The following is a 27,868-nucleotide window of genomic DNA, read 5'->3' on the forward strand; positions in this document are numbered from 1 at the left end:
CGGTGCAAGGATGAGTGGGGGGTCACAAGTGAACATAGGCACCAGGCGAAAGCGGGGGGTTGGGTTGGGAGGGGGAGCGCCCACGTCGGGAGTTTTCATGTTCTAGCTGAAATGTTCATAGTAGATTTTAGTGTAACGGGTGCAATTCGTAACAGAACTTATATTTAGTATGTATGGGAGGAGAGGAGGGAAGCTGGCAAATGACATAATTAGAATAGTTTTCGCTGGCTTCCAGCGAGCTCCTCGACAACTCCACCCCTCCCCCGCAAATGTGGCTTGAATCTAGTAAGAATTAAGGGTGTTTTAGCTGCTAAAAGATCATGTTTGTATGCTGAACGTGTGACTCAGAAACACTGATAACAAAGCACAGCTCATCGAGTTGCCTACTAATTTCTTTTAACATCTAGTATATATAGTGAACTGCGGCTAACCTGTCTGAAAAAATAGGCCTCAATAGTAGGGGCCGCAACTTTGCTAAATGAAGTAGTAAGGTAACAACTGAACTCGGGCCTGGTCTAATCAATGTCAAACAGAATACCTAATTTGGTTAAAATCTAGAAATAATTAATATAGTTATTTTGCAGAGACGAAAGTGGATGGGTTCGACAACCTAGGACTATAACTCCTCTAAACAATGACCAAGTAAGCTGAAAATGTAGCACAGTCAATGTTCTATCAATATCGATTTCTCCACCACATTTACTTGAAAGCAATTTATAAATAAAGGAGTTGTTGTTGTTCAGAAATATAACACTGTGGTCAGTCAATCAGGGGTTACAACATCAGTAAATGATAATGATAAAACAAATGAACACAGTCGAGGTTGGAATGATATCAATTTTCCGATGGGAACATCATCAACCTTTTCTCGTGAAGTCGAGAAAGAAGAATTGGATGTAATTCGTCACAACTGAGATCTGCATTATGAAATACTTTCATTCACGTGGGACAATACGGACTCAGGCCATAATTATTACTTCCCGTTTAGTGCCCATGAATGTAGTCCCAGTCTAAGTTTTCCTTTCTCACTGACGCGATGATAAACGTTTGATTGTTATAGTTTACATGTGTGCGGATATGAACATTTGAGTTAGATTGCAAAATACTAACTCTTCAACGTTGTGTTTATAGTTTTTCGTGTATTCTTGTTTCGTTTTTTAAAACGTTATATGAAGCACTGAATCAGCATTATACCGTACATTTCCGAAAAGAAAATAAAGTATTACCTTGATATAATATTGAAATTATATGTTTTATTTTTCTTGTTGATAAACTTAAAAATGTAACCATCTGTCCACACAAAACTCCCATTCATGTTTTTGTAATGACCAAGCAGCTTTCTTGTAATTTCCGTGACTAAATATAGAACTTTTTGAGAATTATTTTGTGATAGGCTGAGGTTCTTCCACTGGTAACTCTAAATACCATGAACGGTTCCAGGGAGGTGGTTTTACTATTTTCGAATCAATCGCTTCTCCTCCAGCAATTTTCATCTGAAGATAAACATAAAATAGTATTTCATTCTTCATCTCGCAGTACCAAGTGAAATAAAGCTCGTTAATCAACAATCAGTAAAAATTCCAAAGAACACAATTTGTATCCTCGTAGATCCAAGTGAAATAAGGTTCACTAATTAATATTCAGAAAAAATTCCAAAGAGAACAGGCTGAGCTTATATAGACCGTCTATCTTCTTCGAGAATAATAAGGTTGCCTTAAATGCAGTGGGCTTTGAAAGTAGACAGTTTTAAGTACAGTCGAAAGGAGCAAAATTTTAATTCGTTCATTTGTCAACAAAATGGCGTGTATCTCCATATCAGATGCTAAATTTTTTCGAACATTGCAAGAAAACAGTTGAACATTTCAGGAGCCCCATTAATAGTTGTACCTATCAAAACGTATTAAAGAATCCAACACGGAATTATCACTTTTGCGCATGTTCAAGCTCTTGGATTTGCGCATGTGTGAGGCTGCAGCGCTCCATTTCGATATTCCTAGAGCGTGAGATTGGTTGACTTCACTTTTTAATCAAATTGATGCGATACCTACCAAAAAGATGAGAAGGAAAAAAAAACAGCAATAGATATTAATATCGTATACTGTTTGCTGTCTGCAAATGTTTGGAAGAACAAGAAGAAAGTGTTGGTATCAGAGGGTTCCAAGTCATTCCTGAGTGCTCCTGCAGACGATCTTGTATAATCATTTACATGAATTAAATATCGTATATCTTCCACAAACATGTTTCTAAATACGAAAAAAATGATTCTACGATTGTACTAACATTAAACGTGAAATTCCATTGCATAAGTACAGCTGACGTAAGACAACGCGCACATATCAAACCAGTCAGAATCGACTCTATTATGAAACAATATATTATTGATAATAGAGTGAATTAATACAGCCACGTGATAGTTAATCGTATTGATATTTATACCTGTTCCTCTTTAGCGACTAAATGCCCATGAAATGCTGGTGGATAACTTTCGGAAAACTGCACTCTCCAAAAACTTCTACAGCAGGGAAATATGAGAGATTCAGCAAGTTTCCGAGTTTTATTCATTCCTAAACAGTAAAAGAGGAAACAAAAATCTTTGAAACGCGTATCGCATGTATAACACTATCATTCACAAAGCAGGAAGGAAGGTCGAGGCAAATTAGTTTAATAGTCCACCTATACTAATCAGTCCGTGCATATTTTATTTTCTTGTTTCCAATGACCAAAAGCATGGTCAACATGTATTGTGCGGATTATTAATTGCACATTGTGCGAAAACAAAATCACAGGGCCTCACAATGTTATATAAAACATGATATCCTGTGTGAAAATAAAATCACAAGGCCTCACAAAAAAAATATAGAGAGAATATAGGGTAAACCTCGACTTTTAGTACTCAAAGCTATGGATTAGATTTAGCTCAAATTCAAAATTAGCTGATTTCAAAATATAATCAGTAAGTTGTTAAAATACCAGTCTTACATTTTGCAGCTTAATTTTTCTATGCTAATTGGGGTGGCAGAGAGGACAGTGCAGCTGTTAGTTGATTCGGCAAAAAAATATAAAATAAGCATTGCTTCATTCTTTAATAATAAGGACACAGAAAGCATATCTAGCGTATATTCCACAAAATACTACCAAATTACCCTTGATATTTCAAACTCTGCGTCATGCACGACTCGGCATGTATTCACATCACGTACAACATTTAGTCCAGCTTTGACAAGATAGTGAAGTTCAAGGTGACAGCGATGAACAAACATTGAAGATTAAAATGTTTCAATATTTGCTCCGAATTACAAGAAAATTATATAATTGTCACTCAATAATTAAATTATCAAAAGTTTGAAATTTACTCGTGCGTGGTAGCCGTAAAAAATGGTAATTTATATGAGTGTATTTAGTAAAACCGTGAACTAGTTTCTTTGATCCTTATTCCTGCTGGTATAACATAGATTGTACCGATATGGAGGCAAGAGAAAAAAATGAAAAGAGGGAGAATACAAAATCGCAGGTAGCGTAACTGAAATAGCAAAATTAAAAAAATCAACATGTACACAAATTAAAATAGTTGAACAATATCAAATTTGCAATCGGTAACAGTAGCATCAATAGTTGTGCTACAACGGTGACGTGTGATGTAGATTTTTTTTTTATCAACTTCGAAAACCAATTTAAATTTGTGATTTAAATGTTTTCGTATTGATGTGCAAGTTTGAATTTAGTTTCATCTTTGCCAAAATGAACAGAACTGCATAAGAAATATCCATTAGAACATGAAGAGAATAAAACTGTCGACTGTATTACGATTTACTAAACTTTACCTGTGGCTAAGCTAATAGCCAGCCCGAAGAAAATGGAGAGTACAAAACCGATCATCCCAAGCCATAGGTAGGATACGTTGTAAATGCCCAGGTGCGTGTCTACGGCATCCAACATACTAAAAAATAGCAAAGCCATGCTTTCGTAATGAGAAGATGAAGTAAAGAGATGTCCCGTCTGTCGACAAGTATATTGATATTTATGTATTATACTTAATGTAGATACAAAAATTGAAAAAGCAGACTGAATTTCGTTGTGTCCAACATGCAGTTTAACGCCATCAGCAAATAATAATAATAATAATAATAACAACAATAACAATAACAATAATAATAATAAACAACTTTATTTATAGAAGGTAGCTGAATTTGTGAGTACAGTAATCTTAGTTACGGTATGTTGTACAACATAATCATTAAATAAATAAACTTTGAAAACAAAGGCAAGCAAGGAATATAATATTATTGTAACTATTGATGTGACTATATGAATCAAGTATACCTATTGACACGTTTATATGAACCAATCATTCTTATTGACATGCTTATATGAATCAAGCATGCCTATTGACATGCCTATATGAATGAAGAATACCTATTGACATGTCTACATGAACCTAGCATAACTAATGAAATGCCTGTATGAATCAAGCATGCCTATTGACACGCCTATATAAACCAATCATACTTATTGATATGCCTATATGAATCAATCATACCTATTGACATGCCTAATTAAGCATGCCTATTGATATGCCTATATGAATCAATTATAGTTATTAATATGTCTATATGAATCAAGCAGACCTACCCAGAACATTCTTCAACAAATGCATTCATATCATGACAAATCCGTTACATTCTCATACTATGTACACACACATACCCACATGCTTAACACTCATAGGTACACACACACACACACACACACACACACACCTCTTGAATGTGAACCTCAAGCTATGTATGACAAATGCGTAAGTAACACTAATACAACCCTTTATTTAAAAACGAAGAAGAAAGTATACTTGTAGCGATAAATATATTGCTCTTGCTTGTAAATTCCATAGAGCCAGTTGGAAGCACAAACGGATTTGTTCTCGATCATCGATTAGAGACTAAATTTTAATGCTCCATTCGAATGTTCATTAACAAATCACAAATTTAACCACTCTTTTGTCAGCACTAATGCCCTTGTTGCGGTAAATATATATGCATTATTAGACAATGGGGAAAAAATCGCACAAACATCGGTATATACACTGTGCATTCATACAGCGATATAAAAAATGTTCCCATCTTGAAAAATACTGATCTATCTGTTGTCTCAGTAGTGCGTACGCTTTAGTTTCCGAAATATAATTTTGCTCCAAAAGCCACAACTGATTTCTAGTATTTTGACACATCGTCAGGACCCTTAAATATATATTAGGTTTAGAAACTGGATTAAGCATTAAATCGATTGAAAATGTGTATAGTCAATTTCTGATTTATTATTGTCCATATGACCGGCTTCGGGCAAGCCGAGCAAGGCGTTTGCCTTGTACCCCTCGTCTTTGGGGCCCAGAGCTCCAATTGATAAAGAAAGGCATACTACAGTAACTCCACCGGCCGGGCCCCGCTTCCAGCGTGGCACCTCGGGCCTCGCAAATCATAATGCCGGGTCTGACTGGGCAAAATTAAAAATTAGGCGATGTATGTTTGGTTGCAATATGTTAACCTCACCTTACTGCGGTCACATTAGATGACGAGCGAGTTTCGAGAAACGATGTAAAGGAACTAGTGTAGAAATAGTCCTCTGTTGTTAATTGTTCGCCTGCCGTAAAATTGCTCGTAATGTCCGAGACATTTGAAATTAAACCCGACATACAGCCAGACGTCGAAGGAGGGGGAGACAGTGGGGTCGTCTTTCCGTACAGAACTGATCCAACGGCGATCCATATTGTAATTACTAATGAGATAATTCCTCCCGATATTGCTCCCTGGAAAAATGAGGGACTAATTAACAAAAACAAAGATGCGTATATATTCTATTTCCTAGCGGCAAGGGAATAAAATCATATGAGAAGGTAGCAACATTATCAACTTTGAAGCAAGAGTTTTGAAAATATTTCCTACCCGTGTCGATCAGATAAAGAAATTAGCAATGTTGATCCTACTTGTCCGTGCGTACGGAACGTATTTTGGCACACTCGATTTATTTCATGTCCACTCTTATCCTCACACCATTAGCATCTAGACTATTTGTTGCATTTTCAGGGGAATGATGTTTCAACAGTACTAACGTATCGTAGCTTTGACATTATGCAAGCAAGCGAAATTTTCATTAACTACTCAGCCTGTATAATCTCGAGTTATCTCATAAAGAGATTGCCGGTTTATACTGATCCCATCAGATGCCATCCGTACTGCTCATTTTATTACCGGCTTATGATGATCCCATCAGATACCATCCGTACTGCTCATTTTATTACCGGCTTATAATGATCCCATCAGATGCCATCCGTACTGCTCATTTTTGTGTATGATGTTCCCCGCTTGTACTTTTATATACAAATTTTGTCAAAGTCGACGTTCAAAGGATGACACTTGCGCCCAAGTTCTGCAAGAAGGGCAACATACTGGAAAACATTAGAACAACTGCCAAAGAACTTTTGCAGCAGAACTAATTCAAGCACGTGTGGTTGTAAAGATTAACTACTAAAATTGTTTCGTAAAAATAAATATCCCCATTAATATTCATGAGAAATTGTAACGTAAATATTACTAAAACATCCTTACAATCCAGTTTGCTTGTGGAAATATTCCTCCGAGGAAAAACAGACCTGACACTGGTCCTCCTGCTGCACCCATTGCTGATAAAGCAATCTGCAGAATGACAAACATTATAGCGTGAAAGTGTACAAATGCAAATGCAGTAAATAATGAAATTATTTAAATGCAAATAAAAGGATAAGTGAAAAAGATTTTCAGGGAATATTGTGACATTTCTCCTGAAATACGCAGATTTTGTTTCTGCAGTACACAGTGCAAAGAAACTAAATTTTAAAATGATTATTGTAGACACTGCGAATATTGTTCGTCACAGAAAAAGTACACTGACTCACTGACTAAAAATACACTTTTTAAATAAGATTCAATTGCTCAATTATATCATTATTTTGGTTTGTGTAGTGAAATCTAAACACATATTTTGCAAGAAAATAAATAGACACAAAAGCAGTGACAACATAGTTTGTAATAAACGCGAATATATTTTTACCTAAATAAAATTTTAAATACAAATAAAAGATTCGCTCAGCCATATACAGTTTTTAAGTATTTTTCACTTTAAATTGAAATATAATATCTGATAGCTAAAGAATTATTTTTTTTAAAAAATCAAGCGTCGTGCAAATCTCACCATACAAAACAATTAGAAGAACCATTTCGGTAAATGTAGTCCATGCTTCATTACAGACAAAAGAATTGAAAGAAAATAAATTAAAGTTAATATGACTAGTGATCGAATTCGTCTAAAAAAGGTTAAATCTTACTCATGTAATTTTCAGCATTTTCCGTTAAGATAAGTAATCATGTAACGTTCGTTTTCTTTTTAAGTTTGGTATGTATACTTTTAACATTTTGTATCTTTGGGATTAAATTTTGTTGTGATGCTTGTATTATAGTTTTGAAGATGTTGTGTATATGTGAGCATACATTCTATTTTACTGTATTGTATCCAATGCGTGTCTCCACAAAGAGTTATTGATTTCTGTCGTTTCCTCGAGTTCTATTTAGAATGGAAGTCGCAAATTGTGGCAAAATTAAACGTCCTTTCTTTTAATAAGTGTGTATTGTCTAGAACATATTATATCAATAACTTAAGTCAATAAAACATATATTTTATTAGATAAATTGCATCATGGCTGCGAAGAAACCATGATCAGTCTTTCATTAGACCTTTTGGCATCCGTAGTGTATTTTTAAACTCGACACATTACTGTGCAACCTCCCATAATGGTCAGCTCCTTTAAACAACCAGGATACATCATGAAAAACAATCCGCTACGCTCCTTTATCGTCTGCAGCTGCTGTGTGAAGATATCTTTGTTTTTCATGCATTTGCATGCGCCAAACTACGTCAGCAACATAACAATGTAACACTCTTCAAAACAAAAATGCAAGTGTTGTTGTATCCATTGCGTTGAAAGAGAAACTTGAAAAGACTGATTCAGAACCTTGAAAGGTCACGTTCAATCACAATGGCGAGAAGACTGGAAGTGATTGGCTAAGTAGGGATATGCATAAATTATGTTAACGAAGAAATCATCGCAACGGCAGCCACGGATAATAAAGAAGTGTGGGAGATTGTCTCCCTTGCCTTCCCTGAATATGATATTCATTCATTATCATTTTATGTAGCTAAGCCCGGACCTCTTTTTGCCATCCTCTTTATTCAACCAAATATCTGTCTATCCTGTCGGCAGCTGCTTACGAGAGATTATCTGTGATTAGTAGGATTTGGAGAATATGGACTCACCTGCACGATAGATCCCTTCAGATTTCGCGCTCCATATGCCAACCCAACTGATATCAACCCGTAGACAAGCACTGAAAAAAGACGGGTCTAATGATCGCGCCTTGCACATATTCAAGCATGCAGCATTACCTCTCGTGTCACTTTATCCAGGCTAGAGAAATATTTCAAAATTATGTATTTATTGTATATTTGCAAATACAAGTAATTAGTTAACGTCACAAATGTCATCTTTCCCATACAAGCTTATACCAGTAAAACTTGAAACTCTAGAAAAAAGGTTAAACAATGTTGTTTCGAACAGAATTGCACAAAATGCAATACTGTTCCTAATGCATGTCAACGAATATCTAGTCAAATTATACCGAATATCAGCTACTTATAGTACAAAGAAAAGAAAATAATAAAACTAAGACGGCGCCAGTGAAAACAAATAGTTCCAGAAGTTTATTTCCAAATTGTTAAACTTCTTAAGGGAATATAACCCATTTAAAATTGTTATGTTTAGGAATGGATATTAAAAACTTGTACATTTTCCTATATGAGTACTTATGGTGACAACATTAAAGATATTGATTTCTTTTTGTTCTGTTGCTTTTTGAGAATATTTAATAGTGAACGCATCTGACGTAATGTCAGCCAAGTTTGTATGCAGTAAGTGATATACTTCAGTTATATAATCTTAAAGTCTAGTAAATACAGGAAACATATTTCGAGAGCAACTATTGATCTAATAATACTAATTCTATTCAATGTTTCTGAAATGTTTGAAACATACCAATAATTTTTGCAAAGGAAGTGATTCTAGTCTGTGTGGCTTCCTTGAACATGCCTCCCAGTATGTCTTCTACGGTGTTAGCAGCCATTGCATTGATTCCCGAAGACAACGAACTGAAATTGAAATTCACTCTATCTCCTAATATTATGACAGGAGTTGGCTTTATTTATTGATAAAATGGTAAAGCATTCATAGGGTATTAAGATTTTTGATTGTACGAAGTGATAAGTACAGGCATGTACTGTGACTAATCACAGTGATAGACTGCTGTCATGCGTCTCAAGGCATGCCAGGGCCTGATTAGGTCCAATGGTAGTGATGGGGGGTCTTCCAAATTTCAAAAGGGCACTGACTTTCCTCGAAAGGACACCAAAGCAAAAATCTGTGTCTATTTACTCAAAAATTGCTTAATACTCAATACAAATGTTCAAGAATAAAACGGTGGTCAAATTTCAAGTGAAAAGTGGCTGTACGTTTGTGTGCTTTTTCGCCAAGGGATTTCCGGAAACCCTGCAAACATTCCCACAGCAGGCCCTCCATGCCTGTTAACTGTCATTTTGCATCTGTACAGAATAATATTTTGTTAATGATGTACAGTTAACATTCAATCAAATACAAATCAGTTGATCAGCTCTTGTGAAGATATGACAGACCTGCCTTCAAGTTTGGCCCTTTTGAGCAATCACATACGTTATAACAAAAATGAAGAAAAAAAAAAACACTTTGAATGTCCCTGTAGCAAAATGGTAGATGAAATGAACCCTGATTTAGGCAACCGCCTTACATAATATGCCACATTTCCTTAATTACCTGAATAGGCTGAGAACCGTACGTACTCGCTAATAACATAAGTCCAACTGCAAACTGCATAGACGCGGATCTGCAATAATGCGCCAGCAGATCTAGGTCTGTGCAGTTTGTTAGGCGTACTCATTAGAACAAACACCAGAAAACCTGACCTGCAAGTGAATGATGATAGGGTAGATCAGGATCGTTCTTGTTTGCAGTTTGGCTCGATTTATAAACGAGTATAAACTTTTAAAAATATTGGACAGTTACAAGAAAATTGTTGAAATAATGCACCTGAGGGTACCGCTGAACAGTGCCGCAATGAACACACCAGCAAGACCGGGAACGTCTCTCATAACATCAATCACGAAGTAAGGAATAACCTGGAAATAAAATTCATAATAAAAACAAAATAATTGTGAGTTTATATAGACTTATTATACAGACTGATATATAACAAAAAAAAAAAGTCGGACACTAAATAATAGCCAACTACAAACTTTAACGACTTTTTAAAACTGACCAATCTGTCGCTTAGCAACAGAAGAAATGATATGCTTCCTCTGAAGTAATTGTGTGAAGAAGTTCATTTATAAATAATGCAGAAGTTGGGTGTAGACTCAAACTGTGGATGTTTATGAACACACAGCCTGCAACAAAAACCAGTCTGCTCCATAAACTATGCCTGCACATATAATACGTATATATCTGATTAGTGCGGATTATTATGTTCGTGTCCTTACCTGGTTACCATTTGCCACGTATCCTGCTGTCACTGGATCACAGTCTCTCACCATGAAGTAAGCATATAGTACCATTCCAGTGAAAATCAGTACACCACCGTACACCAATAGCAGAGGTACGTTGAGCAATATTGCACTGCAAATGTCAGATATACGATGTTTAAAATTACTAAACTATTTAAAAATTTCCATTTTGACAAAGTTATGGAAACTTATTCTCAGCGATTGCCTTTATCAGTTTTTACGGTTATATATACAGCATTTGGCCTCCGCTCAAGACTTCAAAGGCCAACGTTCCAACCACTAGACCACCACCTGCCACCATAAGACTTTAACAGTGAAAAGAAACACTTACCACTACACGCTTAAAGACCAAAATCAAAAGCAGGAACAAAACATATGTGATATGTTTTATTTGTACATATGTATTCTCATACTAAATTCCGTGGTAAGGTTATTTGTATCTTTCTCACTGATGCGCATGCGTAGGTGAAAGGGCGTATTTCTACTCCATGCTTCGTGAAGTACCTTAATTTTTATCTATAAACAAATGCATTCAATATCTGTGTACTGATATTTACATAAAACTTTTATTTTGTCTTGAAAACTTGCATGATTTTTCGATTTTGATTGCAGTTTTTACGATCCAGAAAACATAGGAAAACTATCTTTGAGACTGGGGATTCGGTACAGAAATTACCCCATTTTTGACTGACAAAATGTCCAAGGTAAATAGTCAGACTTTTGTGCGCGATCAACAAGGCAACGTCTGCAATCTACAAATCTACATGTATCTGTTGTAATGTAATTAAAATTACTCACTCAAGAAATACGCATCAATTCTCTACTCTCGTCTATTTAAAACCATCAACAGATTTATCTCTGTAAACATCCAATCAATCATTAATCAGTCACTCTCACACTCGTTAACAAAGACGCATAACACGAAAATAAAATCATAAATCTTGAATATATAAACTCTTCGATAAATTAAAATAAAAACCGGATGATTGTGATTGTGAAGAATATGGAAGAAATCATTGTTCCCCTGTCCGACGTAATTTCAGACCGATGACATCATTCTGAAATTATGCAACGCGAAGTTTTGCTTGGTCATAACTCTTGATAATACTTGATAAAAGTTTTTGCTATCATGTTTTAGGTGAAGCAGAACATGACCTTGTGAATTATCTTACAGGTATAAATCCATCGTTTGATTTCAATCTTTTCGGATTCGAACCAAGATCTTGAACGCAAAGAAATATCTGAAAGCTACAACGTCGTTATCACCGAAGACTTGACTAATCAAACCGCTGTATCATTAAAATCTGCAGTTAAAATGGACTCCTAAAAGGATACAACAGTTTAGAACTATCGATGAGCTCATTTACTCCAAAAAGTACAGTGACAGTTAAAAGGTCAAAATCGCTTCTAAATTTGACATCATCATTTTTTGTTCAGCACTATACTAGGTTGTAAATACATGTATATTGATTGACAATTTCTGGAATTGCTGTTATTGAGTCTATACTGTACGTTACCATCACTGTTCTTATTCTTCTTTTAACAAATTTAATTTTCACCTTGACCTTGTAGCACAGTAGTGTTTATGATAATATTTCATCAGCAACATAGAATCTAAATGCATTCTATTATTTGTATACTTTTGATCCTTACATATATTACTACCCAGTTAACTATGGAGTTCTGGCATTGCCAACAAAAATACAACACGCAAACACTCCACACCGGTACGAGTGGAAATAGATTTACTCCAAGAATACAAACTACCCGGTTCATGATCCTATTATGACATGACTAATTGGACACGATCATATTCAAGTTTCGACCCGTATAGAGCATTTAGATGAACGAATGTGACCCTAGTCAGTGAACATGAAAACCCATCAACATGCTGTATGGTGTCCTTTGCATTTACAGTGAACCCTTTTTCTTGTTCTTAGATACCTTCTTTTTGGAATTTATTATGCTATAGTATTTTCATATATCCTTTTTGTGGATCCAATCTTCCATTTTTGAACATAGTTTTCTTTTTCAATTTTATTTCAAGCTGATAAACCTGTTTGTTCTTTTCTCTCTTTTTTGTTGCTGTTGTTCAGTTTTGACTTATTTAGCTTTCAGCTAGCTAAAAGCTTAAACTGTTTAAAAGATTTAGTATCAGCCTTGTTGTTTTTGTTTGTTGCTTTGTTTGAATTTGTTCTTATTTATTTCCACTTGATTTGTCTTTTAATTTGTTTTATAATCGATGTTTGTTTTGTTTGCAATGCACAGAGTCGACAGAACCAATATGAACAATAATATTTTGATGTTTGCCTGTATGATATTTAATATAACAATCCATTGTGCTTATGAATTGTACGCTTATCATACATACATACATACACATACATGCATACATACATACATACTGTGGCGAACTATTTGGTTGAGGGTTGCTCCCATACTTTATTTCAACTATTATAGAAGTCACACACATGCCCTATTTTGATGTAAATTAAATTTAGTGAAAGATAGATGTAAAGCTCATAGCCCCCAGTCAGCAATGTCGATGGCAAAATGGTTAAATATACAAAGACATGTTGAAATTCAATAAAAAACAATTTAATAACAACTCAATGATCAAATGAGCTTCTAAAGATAAGGCTCTATACAAACTCCTCATTATTATTATTATTATTATTATTATTATTATTAATCATGACCTTCAAAAACTATCAGCATGAGGTAATGATTAGCAAGAATTCTTAATCCATCTAAAGAAAAGTATGTGGAGAGAAAATTCAGTTTCATTCAGAAATTACACTGACTTTTAATTGATTTTGGTGAAACAATATTGATAATGGAATCGAATCAGCTTCAAAACCTGACGCGCTCCTCATAAATTTCAAGTACACTTTGTTCAAAGAAAATGTACAAACATTTACTTAATTTGCATTCATCCAGTACTAGAGCATCGATCTGAACTCTGGTCGTCATGTTGTTGTTGTTGTTGTTCTAGAGTTTAACGCCATTTTTCAGCACAAGATAGGCTATACATGGCGGCCAGTATAACTGGTGGAGGAAGAACCCTGGAAAACCCAGGGAAGAACCACCGACCCACGAGAAGCTACTGGCAGGCTTTCCCACGTACCCACGCTAGCCGAGCCTTGGACTCGAACCCACGCAGACAGAGGTGAGATGGCAGTGATCCGGAACGGTGAGCGCTTTAGACCACTCGGCCACTCGGGGCCCCCTGGTCGTCATGTACCTATAATGATTCTAAAAACGTTACAAAATTATAACTTCAGGTAGCAGGACTAGTTTTCAGTTTACAAACTTATACTAGCAGAGAATTATTTATTTCGAAGAAATTCGGATTATTTTTTGCGTAAAGAAGCGCTATTTATGAATTAACATATGCCTTGCAAAACTATTAAAAGCGATGTACTGAGTTCATATTTAATTTACTCACACCTTATGTACAACAGCTGCCTATAATCTACGAAGTTTTAACAGCCTTGTTCAACTTTGTTATTACACTTGTGTTTAAAAACAATTTCCCGTCTATAATAAACACTTGGAATGAGTTACCTTTCATACCAAAAGGAGTCCACCAACTAAAACTTTCAGAGGAGTCACAACAAAATGTATTATCTCAGCCCCTGATTATTTACCTTTTGGCAATCTGTTAATTTTTTTTTATTCAGCAGAGATATATGAGGCTTTATTAACCCCTGCAAATAAATAATAACTAAAACTGCCAACCACCACCCCGCTTCATTCCGCGCCGACGCTCCCCCGCCCCCGTTTTCTCTCTCTCTCTCTCTCTCTCGTTAATGCTTATACGTTGAAAAACTTTTTTCCAATCTTTTCTGTCTTGCATACATGTTGCCACTTAAATTTTTCAAGTATGTTTAAATAAAACGAAGTGAACATTTGTCTGCAAACCTTTCTACAGCCAAACCCTTTTTGTCATATCTTGCATTTGTTGATACCTCTTTGAGCATAAATGACAGTCGTAACTGACCGCCTGCATGATACTCCATAACGTTATACAAATATGTTCACCTCATTTTATCATATGATTATTCTCCACAGTTGTGCCCAGAGCTTGCTGAATGAGGCAGTTACCCATTTTAAAGTGCCCTGTTTTTCAAAGTGTAGCAAATTTTCATATTATGAACATTCTAAAGAGACACGAGGTCAGGCTACAACTTGATGCAAGAGCATCATAGACATGCATATCCCTTCATGCATATCCCTTAATGCATATCCCTTTATCTGGATTGTCCTTATCGCACGTCTAAATCAAATAAATAGTTAATGTAAAAAGTGTCACGAAATATGTCGACATAGTCAAATGGAAGTAAAATATATCTTCCACATGAATTTGTTTCAAAATACTCCTTTTTTATACTAAATGTTTAAAAACTTTTATCACAAATTCATAGAAAAAGAATAAAAACCGTGTTGGGCATCTGTATACCAACGGATTTAATCAACAAAAAGTACATACAATCCTTACAGACGTTATGAATAAAAGTGATGACAAACACCTGACTTTTTAAATACTTGTTTTTACACTTGTTCAAGACACTTACCCAATATGATATATGTGAAGGGAAAAAAATTAAACTTTATTGTTCATTTACACCAAAGGCTAATTCAGCCTATAAAATTTACATAAAATCCTTCTAGCATCATGGAAGGAGAAACGATGACAAGCTTCTTTCTAAAACTCGACTTCCCAAAATACACATCTTGTTGAAATGGGTCGAAGAAAACAGCCCAAAAATAATGTTTCGGAGGAAGAAAGTGAAATCCTTTTGCCCATCTACACCAACCACTATTTGACCTATAAAGTGTTATTAAACTGTAGGAAGATGTTCCTTATTAACCTTCTCCCAAAAGTCGGACTTCTCAAAATACGCCTTTAACAGCAATTCTAGTTAGAGAAGAAAAATGATAATTGTGATCTTATGGCGCATGTAAACAAACAACGAGTGTAACAATCGAATCATGCTAAGCTGTGTGAAAAGAGAGCCGATGGCAAAGATTTTTCAAACATTTTTCAATTTTCAAAACGCTCCTTTATCGAAAATTGGTCAAAAACAAAACCCAAGTATAAATATAAGGCACACCAGAAAAGTAAAACCTTATTGCCATTCGTGTTGACTTCAAGGTTTCAGTAAAAGTTTTCCAACATTGTGTAAGAAGAAGAAATGAAAAGTTTTTCCTACATCTTGATTTCTCGAAATACCCATATATGGATATATTTTATTATTCGCCCAAAATGAGGCAAGGGAAATTAAGTAAAACCTTTATGTGCATCTGTATCAACCATTAATTTTGTATTCAGCAAAATTTACATAACAACCTTCAAAATGCGTGGCAGGAGAATAATTTACATACTGACTTCTTAAAATACAATTTTTCCGCAATTTTTCGAGATAATTACATCACAATGAGTCAGGGAAAATAGTCTAACTTTGCTTCGCGTCTACACAATAGCGTATGAAGCTTTAATAGTTTCAACAGAATCCTTCAAACAGTTTACGAAAAGCAGTGACGACAAGTTTTGCCACAGGCAGACGAGCAAACGGAAAGCATGGAGAAGGGGATCACAATGGACCCGCTCCTTTCTGAAGTGTGAGGAAAAAATGTCACAGAGACAGTTTAGCCTAGGTGCAACACGTTAAACCTTCCGACACGGACATTGTATCTTATACATTCAGTCATATCAATAGAAACCAATGAAAAGTACAGAAAAAAATTGATATAAATGTTCATTAAAACAATTTGGTGATTACTATTTGGTAATTATGTGACTTCATATTGATTGATGGATCAAAAACTTTCCTTATTATGACCATTGTCATACTCACATTTGTGCTTGTCTGTTGCTTTTCATAGCTGATATCCGTTGTATTGTGGATTGGCTGCAACAGTTCGGAATCCAATTGAAAATGCCTCCAACGATACACGAAAATAGAGTGTGACGGACTGTTAAATCGAAGGAGCCCCTGTAAGTGAATATCAATACATTCTGGTAGCTATGTGAAAGAGATAGAATAAGAATGCATAATGACATCTCAATTCTAATATAGTCAATTAAAAAGGTGTTAACTGTTTCATAGTTGCATATCATTTTATAATTTTTAATTCTTAAAGTAGCTAATTACATGGTATGAAACATTCTGACCGTAATAAAATAATATATCACAAAGCAAATCAACAATAACAATTAAAACCAAAGTAGAAAAGAGTAAATACATTTTAAACTTAAAACATTATTTGGTTAAGAGTGATGCGTGACAAGATAAAACCTATGTGCAGTTTTGTTAGGAGGGTTTGTTTTAAACAATGATTGTAACAATTTATAGACACGTGAGAATCGAATGTGAGCTAAAGAAATTGAAAGATATCACCCAAGACACGTGTTAAAATAAATCATGAAGCTATTAAAACAGGAGCCTCAGATTTAATGCTTTTTTTTAACAGTGAAGTGTATATTTTTCTAATGGGAGATCGATCTTTCAGCGCCGTATACCTTAAGTAGGATAAACTGGCTGATGATTTAAATCGATAAGGAAGTTTAAATTATGGCACGCTGTAATAAAAAAAATAAGAAAGTATGTGGTTTTTTATATCAACGGACCATCAGCTATTCGAAATATACAGTTTCTTTTAAAATTGCATTCATTCACAGTGCATTATCGAAAAGGAACCTTTATTTTTGTGTGATTTCACATTAACAACACATTTAGGCAGGCTCATGAGCAACTTTGGTTGGTTCGAGCCAAATCACAGTATCAGCTGAAAACAACTAGTCCGTCTTTGCAAATCTCTCATTATAGAGTATTAGAAGAATTTCGTGCCAAGCTATACTATAAAATTAGATATTTTCTAAATTGCTAGAGAAGCCGACCGAATTATCCGAATGCCATGTGTATGATGACAGGACATCCACAGGGATTTGGGACATGACGAGAGGAACTGGCAGTTGTCTAAGGGGGTATGGGCTGTATGTATTAAGGAAATAACAAATAAGGAAACGTGCTAGGAGTCTTCCTCATTTCTGTAGTATTCAAGTTTCCAGAACATAGAATACTGAAGCTAAGCTATGCGCGACATACATCGATCGATTCGTCAGTAATTTATCTATCCATCACGATCATTCAGAAACTTAAGAGCTTGCCTATAAAATGTAATTTTTGCTTGTTAGCGACGAATGCAACCTGCCATATGAAAGTTCCATGAAACCCGTACTTAAGCTCCTCACCCACCAACTGATCGGTTTGGGAAGGTCAGAAAATATTTTGTCATATTTGTTTACTGAACATTCATGTATTTTTTCAAAATTGTGCAAAAATTGTATGTATTCCAACTGCCCTGTTTGTTATTTTAAAAAATCAAATGGAAAAATGATTTTATACCCGACTCGTTATGGCCCGAATCCCTGTGATCACAACGTGTGACACCATAGGGATTTCTCGCACTGTGGCATGCTAATATTCTTGGTCTATGAGGAAAAAAATACTGCAATATACGGTATATTCCGTGGTTTTTGTAAAATAAAATGAATGCCCACATTTGTAAGTTTTAAAAAATTGTTTATTCCACCCAATTTGACTAGTTGCGTGCTAGTTATTATACAGAATATAACACTAGCCTCGAGTAGCGAGCTCTTGGGATAAAGCTTATCAGGTTGCAAATACATGCTGCCTACTTTTGATAAATTTTCGTCAACCAAAAGTTTCCGTGAAAATGGAAACTTGAGCGCTGGAAGAAACTCAGAAACCTCGAATATATTGACTATTCTCTCCCCCACCCAAAAAATCAATACTTTACACATGGTTGTAAACAGTGGCGTCACTAAGGGGGTGCGGGGGGTGCTGACCGCACCGGCTGACACCATCAGAGGGGGTGGCACCAAAATGACTGTCTATAACATTTTTGATTTTTTTGTGTAGGAAGGAGGTCCATGGGGGTGACACCATGAGTTACCGCACATGACTGTCATTAATTTTTTTTAATTTTTGTGCAGCAAGGGGTCAATGGGAGTGACACCATGAGTTACCGCACTGGGTGACACCAGCCCTAGTGATGCCACCGGTTGTAAACCAATCAGACTCTCGCTGTCGTCAGAGAGCATATTTTTAATAAATATATTTTCTACTTGCTTCTCACTTTAAAGTGGTACACACATGTGTGACATTTATACGAAGTTGAAATGACGCTCCTCTGTGTACAAATATAGACGATGTTACTGTTAAAGACATGTAGAATTGTACATACGTTGATATGTTTGTTCTGCCTCCCTGTCTGGCTATGTCTATAACCGTCTGTACACTACCAACCTTAGTTATCCCCTATTAAAAGCAGTAGAAACACTTAAATAAAAAATAAAAAACACACAAAAATATTACTTTGCAATAAAAATTATATTTTGTCATGAAGGATTTTTAAAGGTAGTAACAAATCATTCGATATATGGAAGATGACCTGGTCAGATTAATTATGGAAAAATAAATCAAACTTTAAATTAATTACTGAATATAACTGGAATACATTTACCATGAACACTATCTAAAATTACTAGAAGAAAATTCTTGGATGTAAATAATACAATAAGCATCGTCATTTTTATCTTTGAGTCCGGTTGGTTATACCTGTAATGAAACAATACATATGTATTTGTTGTTAAAACAATAAATCGCCTATTCAGAGGTCTGTTTATGTATCACAACTTGACAGAAAATTTATTCTTTTATATCCCAGTCGTATCTGTAACATGTTTCCCACAGATATAAAAGATACTGTCCGTTTATCCTTTTCATTCTGTCAGCAAACTCCTTTTCTCGCTATGAATGATTTATAAAATCTAAATAACGATTTTTAAATTTTTGATTTTTTGCTCTACAAACTTTGCTTAACTTCAGTCCAGGCTGTTGGTTGATTCATTTATTACAATCACACGATGGAATTGTGCGAGTCCCTTGTTAATTTTCTTAATTTTATTTGATGGATTTCAGTCTGAACTCATTATTCTGACATGTAAATCAGCAAAACCTAGCGTATTCTTATCGCATCACCTACACCCAATAGAATGTAACTGTCTGAAGTTGCTTAATGTTTCTCGCCATGAGGTACTTGCTCCCACATTCTCAACCTAAATATAGGAAATATATAAGAAATATTAACTAAATTTACTTTAAAACTAGGCCCTGTGTGTGTGTGTTATTCATCTGTATGATTGAAATAAGCAAACATCATACATTCAGCGATCACAAAAGATGTATTTCATACGGTTAATCAATATTATTTGCTGCTTTTTACAGTTTTGTCCGTGTGTGTGTGTGTGTGTGTGTGTGTGTGTGTGTGAAATACTAAGTATTAATCTGGTTACAAACTAATGACATTTTACTTTAAAAAAGCTACTATTCACTCACCAGAACTAATGTGGCTATAATGCCAACATACAAGATGATACACTGGAACACATCTGTCCATATCACACTCTTTATGCCGCCCTTTAATTGCAAATTGATGGAGAATATAACTATTAGTAGACGAAACACGTGTGACTCGTATTATGTTAAAGTGGCATTTTCATCTAAAAATGACTGATTTTACAACCAGTGGATAAATTCTCTTTTACTGGTGGTATATTTTTGGTAACATCAGCTTAGAACCCATTCAGAAGTCAATATGCAACGATTCACATCTTGCTATAAAGCAATTTTTGCTTTCCTTTTCTATCCATGTGTAGTTAGATTTTAATTAGCTACGATGTCGTAGCCTCAACTTCATTTGTTGTGGCTGAGGCTACGAACTGATCCCATATCATGTAATGGAGCAAAAAAAATCATCACTAAAGTCAGAAAAACAAACAGTGTAGAAATCTACTACATGAGTATAATCATGTTGTGAAAGAAGTTTGGCTTATTTTGAATTTATGAAACCCTTACACGATACAATAAATTGGTATCGTTTCACTAACCTCATCGTGTCCGCCATGACAGATAACGCGAGACTCTCGCCGTGACCCCTTTTCTACGTAAGGCTTGCCAGACCATATTTGGATATTCTACGCTATGTTATTATCAATCAAGTGGCGAATAATGGCTTCTTGGTGGAATTTCAAAGTTACCAATAAACCGTATTTACTTTTAATGCGCAGAATTTCTGACTCAAACCGCGCCATATTTTTAATACGATTTGTTTTCGTTTCCAAATAAGGCATCAATGTCCTTATATGTCACACAAACAAACGAGGCTGAGAACGGAAGTAATCATTATTTGAACTAATAAGGCGGACGATCTAAACGAAAATATCTGATAAAAAATGTAAACGAGATTTTTCAACTATTTCTATAATGAGTTTCGATACTTACGGTATTAAATAAGAGGACTACTAAATGTATTGGACTATATGAAAGGAATATGTTCAGATTGTTGATATAAGGCTAAAAGAGCGCAGGGTGTGAATCACACCCGGCTTGCTCCATTGACACGTATATGCTCATGTTAGTACCCTGTCCACGAAGTAGGAGTAAGGGTACTAATATTAATACTAGATTTTAATGTGTGAAATAATTGACTGAAGTATTCTGATATAAGTGAACAAAGAAGTTTCAAGTAATAGAACAAACGATAAGAATGGATCTGAGAATTGTATCGATAGTCTGTTCTGGTCTCCTAACTTTCATAGAATTAACGTAGCATTTGATGATGAGTTGTCTCACCAGTGCAGTGTAGATGGTTCCAACTATTCCAACCACCACAATTGACACCCAGAGGGGGATCCCAGCAACTACAAGGAAAGAAGACTGACGATAATAAAGAATATGGACCTGAAGAAGCGTCAGTATTAAGAAGAATCGCGAATAGCACATACCTACCTATCTTCTGCGGCCACAAACTGACAGACGGAGGGATGCAGGCAAGGAGTGAATCCTACATTTCGCTGCTTCATGAAGTTGAGGTATCAAGAAAAGCAAAATTATTTGCTTCAGTCTGGTCTAGAACCCAAAACTTCAAGTTTCGTACGTCAACCCTCTAAACCACGTGGACTCATACGTCTCCAAATGCCAAAATTATGTTATGTAAGTACTGAAACAGTGTCAGTGACCCTAAATAAGGGAGACAATCCCGTATTCACGATGAGCAATACTCTTGCATAATTTTGATGTCTGCTCATGCTGATTGACACCAATATATTTGAGTAATATCAAACAGGTTAAATGAGACTAACCCAAATTCAGATTAATTTATACAGGAAGAATAAACCAAATATTAATTCTTGTATTTTTTGTCATTGTTCATAATAAAGACTGTATCGACGACATAATAAGCAAAAGCTATCAGTGACTGTGAAATCAACCATGAAGAGTTTATGTTGATCATCAGCGAGTACAACAGATACAGAAGGATAAAATAATGCAGTTGCGAAACATATAATACAGAAGTCTAATACGAAAATAAGAAGAAAATATACGTTTTAAAACAAGCAAATCAAATAAAAGAGAAAGTGGTATTGGGGAACTTCACAGCGAACAGAAAATCTATATTCTTTAACAAAAGCTGGAAACTGAACAGAAAATCGTTATCTCTTGGCAGTATGATTTTCTCCTAAACAAATGTCAAGTTATATTAGAATCAGGGTACTCCCTGAAAAAATATGTCTTAGCAGTCGATTTATAATTATAAATGATAATCTATTAACATCGTTGTAAAGATTAGATTTTGTTGTTACTTATATTTCCATATGAACTCAAAAACAAAACCTTAACTAAATGACAAGACTGAAACAAGAACTGTTTCAATTCATGGAGGGCTTTGCTACCATCAATATGTGCATAAAAAGTCAAAGAGGAAATAACTGCCAATAGTGACAATGAAGAATGTAATGATGTTGAATGTCTGAAACACAACTCAGAAGTTTAAGTCACTTTGAGCAACTATTACGAGCCTTGTGCGGCATACAGAGGTGGCTGGTTAGGCCGTACCCACAACTGCTTGCCGATTTGCGAGAATCCGGAACTCAGCCATCCAACAGGTGGCCAGCCATCTGTTTCGCAGCCAGTCACCTGTGTGAACAACTTTGGAGGCGGACTCGGCCCTGACCTTTCCAAATCACAGTTACCGTTAAAGTCATGTCTACAACCGAAGATAGGCCGCAGAACGTAACTGCTTACCGATTCATGAGAATCTGGGTCCATTCTATTCTACAAAGTAGAGGCGGATTATTTAGGTAAATTTGCCAATATTGTATTGACTATCGGTGTCAGTTACTAACGGTAATATTACCTGTTTATTAGAGATTAATAATTGGTATTCGCTAAGCTCCGCTAATATCCCTACTGAAAAATGACGCCACCCATATAAGCACAGGTATGTCATTAATGTCAGCTGACAAAAGTGGTCTGGCTGGCTTGGTTAGTGTAAATGTGTGTTAATATTCAAGCTAATAAAATATGTTCGAGATTCCTCCTATTAATTATCCTTGTTCTAAAGTTTCCTTTACTTGTAACTGTTTCGCCTTTACGATGTAATATTTTCATCGGTGTTATAATTGGTATTTCTTTCTTTAAAAAAAATAGGTAATTTGTTGATATTTAGTAGTATGATCTCATCAAAGCGGAATAAGACATGTTTCCACTGGCGATACTTTAGATTAGAAAGATTTTGACAGTTTCTACAGGGACTATTAAGTCAATAGCTGAGTTCCACTTTGACTGTTTTGTTCAGCACAAACACAATAATCATTTGCACCAGACGTTCTCTTTAAAGTTCTTTAACGGTATTAGAAATACAAATCTGATCTTAAGCACTTTATTTCATCTGTGAACACCCGTAAATCTGTTTCAAATTTCAGTGATTCGACTTAGTCGAATCCCAGTGGCGTAGTTACCTACCACCCACCCCAAACTCAGTGGTAGTTTATTCAATCCCATCATGCAAAGCGCCTTCAGTGTTTGCCTATATGCGTAATATATAGATATTGGTAAGGTGTCTTAATATTCTGGTTGGTCTAATACTATTAGAGTAGTGCACGTCGCGCATTAGTGCTGGTCTTGTAGTAAATCATTGCAATTAATATTTATTGAAGAAAAATTTGGGCGAAGCCTTTATTATGGTTGTAATTTACGATACTAATTAATAACATACTAATTGGTTAGTATGCTCATATTATACACTACTTAGCTAAAATATCGTGTGGCTTCTCCTTCTTACACTATAATCAATCTCAAAATAAATTTAGAAAACATGTCTGACACAAAAACACTGAATTTCAACCCACCTGCTTCCAAAGCCAAAGCCGGTGCATACAGAACGACACTCATGTATAGTACCTGTAAAAGACTGAGAGTTATATTAAACATGCCCGACTTGATGGTATGTTTTATCTATTAACACAAAGTAGAAAGGACGTATCATAGATAATGCTCAGACACAATTTCTTTTTTTTTTAAATATTATTAGTAGTAGTAAAAGTATCGTTATCAAAATTACACGTTGACATTAAATCGCCATGGCCAGCAGTGATTATCTAGTATGCAGGCTTGGTACCCTCATTATTACCAACTATTTTATAATTATTCCACGGAAAGTCAAGACAATTAAGAACTAATCTGACTACAATAACTTAAATTTAAACTGTTTTCGTAAACATTTTATTTTTTGGAATTAAACAACATGTCTTTCGTAAATGCTTTCAGCAACAACAGAATACCAAAACGATTAGAATTCTTTACGCCTCACTCATTTTCAATGCATAGATACATTATTTCGTTTATTTATGAAACAGTGTATAGAACTGTAGGTATAAGTTACCGTTTGAAGTATGCCGATGGAAGCGCCAAGACATTGCACTGCTCTCGACTGAAACCTCTGCCCGAGATACTGAAAAAGGGAATGGTATCTGATTACGAAAAGAATAGTTGCTATAGTGATACGACATTATCTGGCTATTTAAAACAAACATAATGTCTGGATAAATAAATGGTACCTGAATAGTTATAACTATAATCATACCTGTTCTTAGTTACCTCCTTTTACTATTTCTACACGATTTCTCTTAGTCCTTGATCATACCCATACTATGCCCAAACATTTGCATAGTTATTCCATTTTTTTTAAATCGGGGCTATCAAAAGTATGGATACTGTGCCACCTTCTCCTAAAAAAATTGTCACGTGGGATTGTTATACACTGCACAGTAACTTGACTTTGATCGGGTCATTTTGGAACAGTAGCCATTCTTGTTTATTTTGGTTTTACTTTTTCGTGCTCGTTTTCGAGAAAATGTTTTGGAAAAAATACTGGCTGGAAACGATAATAAAAGTAAGTATGTAATATTCTTTTTTTAATGTTAATGAAAGGAAAAAGCACACGCTTAAGTGCCATGTAGATAATTTAAGGCTTTTCTCAGAAAAATGGCAAATTAAGTCAAAATTCTTAATGGGGAAAGTTCTACCACTATTCATATTCACTCTATTCATTCAGGATAGCATTTTGACTAAATTTTATTTTATTTTCTCAGAACAGGGAAGCAAAGTTTTACCTTTACTTAGGTTGTACAGAGTGATAAAACCATGCTTGCACTGGTACATGGAATTGAATGTTGAAACGTATAAACGTTTTTCAGTTTCATTTATATTGTTACGTTTCATTTGTTTTGTTCTTATAATCAAAGTTACATATAAATTTAAATTAACGGAATTGCCGCTTAAGTTCCATGACTGAAGACTGCTAACTAATTTTAAACCTCTTATACAAAAGTATGTTTCAAAACGATGTTTTAAATTTCATCATCAAAAAACCTTTGCTTTGGCATACAATATGTGAACATGTCATTCAAAATATCATGTAATTATGACAATGATATATTTGTTTATTTCCTTACATTTCTAATTAATATATACTCGCAATTGCTGAGTCTGATTTCTTCTTGGTAAATGAAGGCTGGTTGATTGAGAGTAATTTGCTTGATTTACTCTCTTTGCTTATAAAAAATGTACGAAACTTACCTCAGTACTATTTTCATTTAAACAAAACTCGTTTCCGATCAGTCCATTTGTTTCTGATTTTTCATTCTTACATCATATTCAATGATTAGGACTTTTTAAAATTACTAAAGATATGCACTAAACCATAATTGTTAGAACATTTTTCCCAGACCCAGTTCACTGCACCCTGCAATCCTAAATCCTCCCCACCTGGGACTGATCAAGATTATGATGCACATTTTGCAGAAACTATCAGCAAGCTTATAACAAGGTTGAAGGTCTCCTTAAACGGCAATACTATGTGGGTACTAATGCAGGTAAACATACCATGACGGCATTATTCAACAGTCCTTGTGTTTTACAAGAAAATCATTGAGACAAGTATGTCGCCAACAGATTAATATAAGTACCTCATATGCACTAGTTATCCTCAAGGGGTATACCAGGGGCACAATGGTGAAAGCTGTGATGATATACGACAGACTGAATCCGACATAAAGGTGCAACACCATTGAATCATACAGGTACACTTCGGCAGGGAAACCCATAACGGAAATGGCGGAGGTATACGTCACTAGCAAAGACAGTGCAACAGGAATTAGATGCATCTTCCTGTTTCCAAGGAGATATTCTTCTGGTGTCGTCTGTTTTTTCCAACATCCATAATATAAACCTATGGCTAGAGAAAACAAGAGAAACCCGCCCATCACACAGTAATCAATTATACGAAATACTAAGACTGCCATTTTTTAAACTTCTCAGATATAGTTCCCGTCTTGATGAATAGCAGATAGAAAACAAGACTTCAGAGAAAGGAAACATATATAACAGTATCGATCGCGGTCGCAGGAATAATTAAAACTATGCCCCCAAAGTTATGTCTTAATTAAAAGTTGATAACTTTCGTTTATTCTGCCCAAGAGACTCTCAATTAATGAATGCAATGTCACAACTATAGCCAATGCTGTAAATGTCAAGTCGTCTTGTTCCCGATGTCACACATGTATATGAATGCATGATTTACACATAAATAAATACCTCAGTATATCAACAACCTGAATACCCGACATCGCTCAAGTGATTTTCTCGACAAGTCCACCCTCGAAAAAATTGTTCTCTTGTCCGTGACCATGATATACTCTACCAGACCGCAAACTCAAACAAAATAATGGATACGAGGTCCTTGGCGCTAATAAAGTTCTGTTAATGTATGTATGTCTGAGCCTGTTACTGTATTTTAGCACAACAGTGTCTTTATGGTGCACTAATGTAAAATAATAAAACTGATGACCGTAAAATTCTGATTCTGCATTGTGTTAGCTCCTTTACAAAGTCTTAGGTACAAGGATGAGTCAGATTTCGAGCAAGAGCACTTACATACATACATACATACGTACGTACGTACGTACGTACGTGCGTGCGTGCGTGCGTGCGTGCGTGCATGCATGCATACATACATACATACGTATATACATGCATACATACATACATACACAAACACACATACATACATACATACTTACATACATACATACATACATACATACATACATACATACATACATACGTTGTTGTGCAATACATTATTATGCAAATTTAATTTGCATTGTTGTTAGTTTTGTCTCCATGATTATATGGTATAGATAATGGTATCTTGTAGCTGACCTTGTCGAAAATCAAGTTTACTGTGTATCTGACCAGTAACTTTTAATTTTGTAAATAAATAATACATAACTAATATTTTCTCTATGAGCATTGGTTAAATATTAGGATCATTATCAGTGGAAGAAAACATGTTTATCTTTATCTGGATCAAGGACATTCGTATTTCTCCATGATAAACCGGATCTACATGATGTTTACCACACTCTTTATTATAAATTTAGTAACAGATTTTATCTTATTAACAACTTGGTATTTTCTTGAATGGAAAATCTAGATTAAGTGACAGTATTTCGAGAAAATGGTTATTGCGACCTTGGTCAAGTAGAGGGCTTTATTATCTTGTTTACTTGAAAATGATTAATTCTTGCATTTAACAGAGTCATATACATTATTGTGTTCGGATTTTGATTTTGGTGAATTATTTATTCAAATTATTATTCACTAGAAACACATTGCTAAATGTATTCATGTACAGAAACATTAAGTTTCAATTATAGTGAATTCAGACAAGGACATCTTGGATTATATTATTGTGATTAATT

The 27,868-nt window shown here is 35.0% G+C and overlaps 1 protein-coding gene across 1 annotated transcript; it reads right to left on the reverse strand.

Moving 5' to 3' along the window:
• Positions 1 to 1,233: 1,233 nt before the first annotated feature.
• Positions 1,234 to 26,494, reverse strand: LOC149803064 (sodium-coupled monocarboxylate transporter 1-like). The gene is made up of 16 exons (XM_089951335.1): positions 26,072 to 26,494; positions 24,487 to 24,555; positions 23,954 to 24,005; positions 21,396 to 21,463; positions 20,100 to 20,180; positions 18,946 to 19,019; positions 16,533 to 16,670; positions 10,648 to 10,783; positions 10,199 to 10,287; positions 9,116 to 9,228; positions 8,341 to 8,411; positions 6,600 to 6,686; positions 5,544 to 5,800; positions 3,822 to 3,937; positions 2,437 to 2,564; positions 1,234 to 1,493 (listed from the first exon to the last, which is right to left on the reverse strand). Exons 1-16 carry the CDS (start codon positions 26,405 to 26,407, stop codon positions 1,380 to 1,382), a joined length of 1,929 nt encoding a protein of 642 aa, XP_089807461.1. The 5' UTR covers positions 26,408 to 26,494; the 3' UTR covers positions 1,234 to 1,379.
• Positions 26,495 to 27,868: the final 1,374 nt, after the last annotated feature.

Source organism: Sinohyriopsis cumingii, chromosome 3, assembly GCF_028554795.1.
Source record: "Sinohyriopsis cumingii isolate HCF-2022 chromosome 3, ASM2855479v2, whole genome shotgun sequence".
In the NCBI taxonomy this organism is placed as follows: domain Eukaryota; kingdom Metazoa; phylum Mollusca; class Bivalvia; order Unionida; family Unionidae; genus Sinohyriopsis; species Sinohyriopsis cumingii.

What these genes read in the sequence shown, in the direction of transcription:
- LOC149803064 (XM_089951335.1), bottom strand. Translation starts at nt 26,407, where the DNA reads ATGGCAGTCTTAGTATTTCGTATAATTGATTACTGTGTGATGGGCGGG. An exon ending in TTATAGCCACATTAGTTCTG is followed by an intron (nt 19,020 to 20,099) that starts GTGAGTGAATAG and finishes TGCTTTTAATAG; the next exon opens with GGGATAACTAAGGTTGGTAG. An exon ending in GGCTATTAGCTTAGCCACAG is followed by an intron (nt 2,565 to 3,821) that starts GTAAAGTTTAGT and finishes TTTACTGTTTAG; the next exon opens with GAATGAATAAAACTCGGAAA.